Here is a 4,370-nt window from a genome sequence, read left to right as displayed (position 1 = left end):
AAATATTGTTGCTGCCAACCCCTCCCCATCTGTTGTTTCCACACTTCTTTAACGTCTCCGTACCCTCTGACACCAAACCACAAGAGTATCAGCTTTTATTTCACACTTTCCCATTAATAAGCCGCTTAATTCTTCAGTGTCACTGATGTTCAGGAAGCTCATTATTCCCGAAACAACTTTTCTAAAATGAGTAAGATGGATCTGCTGCCCTTCCGCTCGGTGGAGGGGTTTGATGGAGCGTTCCTTTTAGCTTGTGCCTCAGGGAAGGAAAAATAAACCATCTGTGCCTCTGTGTGCCAAAGACAGCGACAGGACCACTGTCCTCACTTGGGGCCCTCGACAGTTTGTCACATATTGGCCTTATGTAAGCATGAGCCCAATAAAACCTGCCCTGGAGACATGTCGGGGAGGAGAAAAACATGTTTTTGCTAATAACCATGWTGTTGTTTTTGTGCAATGTGCAGGGTTCCCAGCTGATAGTGGCTTATGATGAACATGAGGTGAACAACACGTTCAAATTTGGAGTCGTCTATCAAAAGTTTGGACAGGTGAGGGTTTCTAGCCGATGACCTCTGCTTAGCTGCACAAGGATTCATCTTTGATGGGGTTTTTTTTTACTGTTGTGTTTTCCTGTCAGACATCTGAGGAAGAGTTATTCGGGAACGACGAGGAGACGCCTGCTTTTAAGGAGTTTCTCAGCGTCTTGGGGGATACTATCGAACTTCACGATTTTAAAGGGTAAAACAGTGATTCAGTCATAAATGCCAAAAGAAGAAGACTGAATCTGTTAACATAATTAAATAAAGACAAATGAAAAAGCTGCACAGAGCTAAAAAAAAGAAGAAGAAAAGAAACATTGGATGTAAATAACGGKTTTAATTACTGTAACCTTGCAGCTATTTGTCCTGCTGTTTCTGACTCAGCATGCAAAATGGGGATAAAGTGCTTAGTGAAATGGATCTGAGGCAAGAAAGTGCCACATGGACGTGTAATCAGAGCTGTGTTGTTTTCCTGCAGTTTTTTTTTTTTTTTTTTTTGTATATGGTTCCACTTCTTATTTAAAGCCTCGCTGCTGGAGAGAGAACAGGTAAAGGAAGGCAGGAGTTTTGGAGGGAAAAAAAACTTTTGTATCAAAGCTGAGCTACATCCRTTAAAAAGGTGGAAAGAAAAGTCTTGAATCTGCTGGCTGCATGTTAGATACAGCTGTGGCTTTGATGATGTTACAGGTTCCGCGGTGGACTGGACGTGTCTCATGGACAGACAGGSTCTGAATCAGTCTACACTGTCTTCAGACACAGAGAGATTATGTTTCACGTGTCAACGAAGCTCCCCTTCACTGAGGGCGACGTTCAGCAGGTACCGGGCTTTAAACCTAACACACGGGGGATTTAAATGCTACTTGGTCAAAAACATCCATATTTCAATGCCTAGGATTCCTTGAAGGAATTCATTTAGCCTTTTGTCTTTGATGCCAAAGTCTCAGATTAGGAGCGTTTTATGAAGATGAATTATGCATTTTTGGTCTTGAAATCTTGAAATCTAATCTTGAAAACAAGAATATGTGAACTCTCACCTGATGCTCGGTGATATGAATGACTCTCAATACCTGCCACACCACATTTTAGCTCTATCTGTAAATCTGACTAAGTTATGGCCTTTTTTGTGTGGTGTAAAGTCAATTAACTGTGTCAGCCACCTTGAATTGTGTTTACTCTAAATCCTTCAGAGTTGTAGACAGACATCCAATGATTACTGATTAATGATTACAGTAAACYTGTTCTCTGGTTCATGCAGCATCTAGTGATTTACTAATGAGCCTTTCCCCGCAGCTCCAAAGGAAAAGACACATAGGGAACGACATTGTGGCGGCGGTCTTCCAGGAAGAGCCCACACCGTTTGTTCCAGACATGATCGCCTCCAACTTCCTGCACTCTTACGTCCTGGTGCAGGCTGAGAACCCCTGTACTGATTACACAACATACAAGGTACCAGGCAGATGTTGGTTTGTGTTCAAATGATAACCCTAACGTGGGCCCTCATGTATAAACGGTGCGTGCGCATAAAAATGTTGCATGCGCCAGGTTCTACGTCCACGTTGGGATGTATCAAAACCAACGTTGCGTAAAAGTGTGTGCATATTTACACACACTTTTCACCTGCCGTGAGAACGTGCGGCAGCCACGCAAAGTTTTTCAGTCGACAATTTTAACCCACAAAGTCACGAATCTGACCTGAATCCACAGAAATATGACTTTGTTGTGTTTTCTGGATGTAAGGAGCGTCTGAAGAGCGTTAGATTTTTATTTTAGTTTGAGTTTTTATTGTTTAAACTCGAACGATGATGAAACTGAACCACGGGACTGAAAATCATTTAACCTCAGACAAGAAAATAAATCAGTCTAAAAATGATCAAAGAACCTCAGTCCAGTCTGTAAACTGTAAACTGTTTTTATATTGTTGTCACGTAGTTGGAAACACACGCAGAGCGCAGGCCTGCGGTGTACACACACAGCTGAGGAAAATAAAACGTGTGAATTGTCTAAGAAACATTTTATTTCTGACTGAGAAAAAAACTTTGTCGACTCAGCAGATTAATTCAGAACAGTTCAGCTGTGATGATTCCTCAGCTCCACAAAACGCACACAATAGATTTGTTGCTGCGTAAAGTTGTGCGTAATTTATGGATCAATGTCACCTGTTCTGTAGGGTCATATCACCATGAGAAGAATTGAGGACAGTGTGTATTAATTAATTAATTAATTTGTATTACATCTAACAAATTACAATCAGGTATTTTACTGTAGTTCTGAGTGGAGTCATGCAGCTGATCTGAATGAGAGACTTCATGATTCTAAAATATAAATAAATCAGACCGCAGCAGAAACTTGCTGCGACTCTTTTCTTCACTTCAACTATTTAATAAATATTTTTCTAAGTTTTACCAAACTCATCAGTTCCTCCGTGTTTACAGTCATTAATTAAAGACGTGTAAAGGTGGAAATGTCTATCAGCCTCATGCGTCGCTGAAGACAGCAGCTTAACAAACAGCAGCACACGCCAACACACACACACAGACCTTTGCGAGTGGCAAACTCATTTTTACAGCCCACTCCTTATTTAGACAGTTTTCTCACTCATTCTCCATTTAATTTATATTTTTTCCTGCATCTAAAAATCATTTCTGATCCCACAGAGAGGACAGTCTGAGGAGAATCTCACACTCTGGACACATTTACATCTATTTAACAGATTTAAATGGAGGCGTGTCAGGGGAGGTGTCTCAGATGCGCTCAGTTCCACGTTCATTGGGATGTATAAAGGAAAGGTGCGCAGGAACATGCGTACGCACAGTTTTATACATCTGAATATTTTGGTGTGGCGCACATTTCTAAATTTGTCCTTACGTCAACTTTTAGTGTGAAAGCTGCGCAATCCTTTATGCATGAGGCCCCTGGTGTGGGGTAGTGAAAACAACGGGCTAAAATGGTATTTGGGTTTTTGTTCATGTATAGAAAATCAAAGCTAAAGTCTCCTCAGAGTTTGCTTTGTTCACAATCAAATAACAATATTCCAACGAATTTTGCTTTGGTCATCAGGTGTCGGTTACAGCGAGGGAAGATGTCCCTCCTTTCGGGCCCCCTCTTCCAAACCCAGCCGTCTTCAAAAAGGTGAGACAAAGAGCTGGACCTGGCACGCAGAGAAGACTGAGTGCTAAAAAACAAGCAGAACAGTGGCTAAAATAAGCTAAACAGATGCTAGGTACAGCAACACACATACTACATTTAGCTAAAACAATGCTAATATTGGCAAAACAGTAGCTGAAAGGAGCCAGACACATGTCAAAGCTAGAATGATCAAAACAGTAGCTAAAATTAGCAAACAGTAGCTAAATGCTAAAGGAGCAGAATGATAGCTAAGAGTAGGAAAAGAGTAGCTAATGATTGCAAAATGGTAGCTAAAAGCTAAAAGTAGAACAAGTGGACACACATTTTGCAGCCTGAAGCAGATTTAACAGAACAATGTTTTTTGTAGAAATTAAGATCTCAGTTTATTATTTATGGGAAAATTATTGAAACTAAATTGAAATATTTTAATCTAAAAGTAAAAGCTGTAGTTATAGCACACTGTTTCTGATTGAGCCGAACGTTTTGATAGATATAAAATATTGTGAAGTAATATGCACATACATGTCAAGTTGGACGGATTGTCCATACTTTACACGGATTTTCCCTAATTTTGCAGGAATACGGACGTGTAGAGCAATCTCACAGATTTTTTTTTCCAGGTTTAAGGATTTTTATTTTCAAAAGCTCAGTTTCAAATGTACTTAACATGTCAGAGCCTGTAGGATGTTAACAAATCATTAAATA

At 40.2% G+C, this 4,370-nt stretch overlaps 1 protein-coding gene across 7 annotated transcripts in view; it reads left to right on the top strand.

The window, feature by feature from the left end:
• rap1gap2a (RAP1 GTPase activating protein 2a) overlaps positions 1-4,370 on the top strand; it is a 170,005-nt gene that overhangs the window by 155,098 nt on the left and 10,537 nt on the right. For all 7 annotated transcript variants that reach the window (XM_014022525.1, XM_014022529.1, XM_014022527.1 and 4 more), the window contains 5 exons: positions 465-548; positions 638-738; positions 1,227-1,356; positions 1,830-1,985; positions 3,597-3,668. In XM_014022525.1, the coding sequence (XP_013877979.1) occupies positions 465-548; positions 638-738; positions 1,227-1,356; positions 1,830-1,985; positions 3,597-3,668 (543 nt within the window). The remainder of the gene's footprint in view (positions 1-464; positions 549-637; positions 739-1,226; positions 1,357-1,829; positions 1,986-3,596; positions 3,669-4,370) is intronic.

Source organism: Austrofundulus limnaeus, unplaced genomic scaffold (genome assembly GCF_001266775.1).
Source record: "Austrofundulus limnaeus strain Quisiro unplaced genomic scaffold, Austrofundulus_limnaeus-1.0 Scaffold334, whole genome shotgun sequence".
NCBI classification, from domain to species: domain Eukaryota; kingdom Metazoa; phylum Chordata; class Actinopteri; order Cyprinodontiformes; family Rivulidae; genus Austrofundulus; species Austrofundulus limnaeus.
Note: the sequence above shows the minus strand (reverse complement) of the source record. Positions and strands in the feature narration are given on the sequence as shown.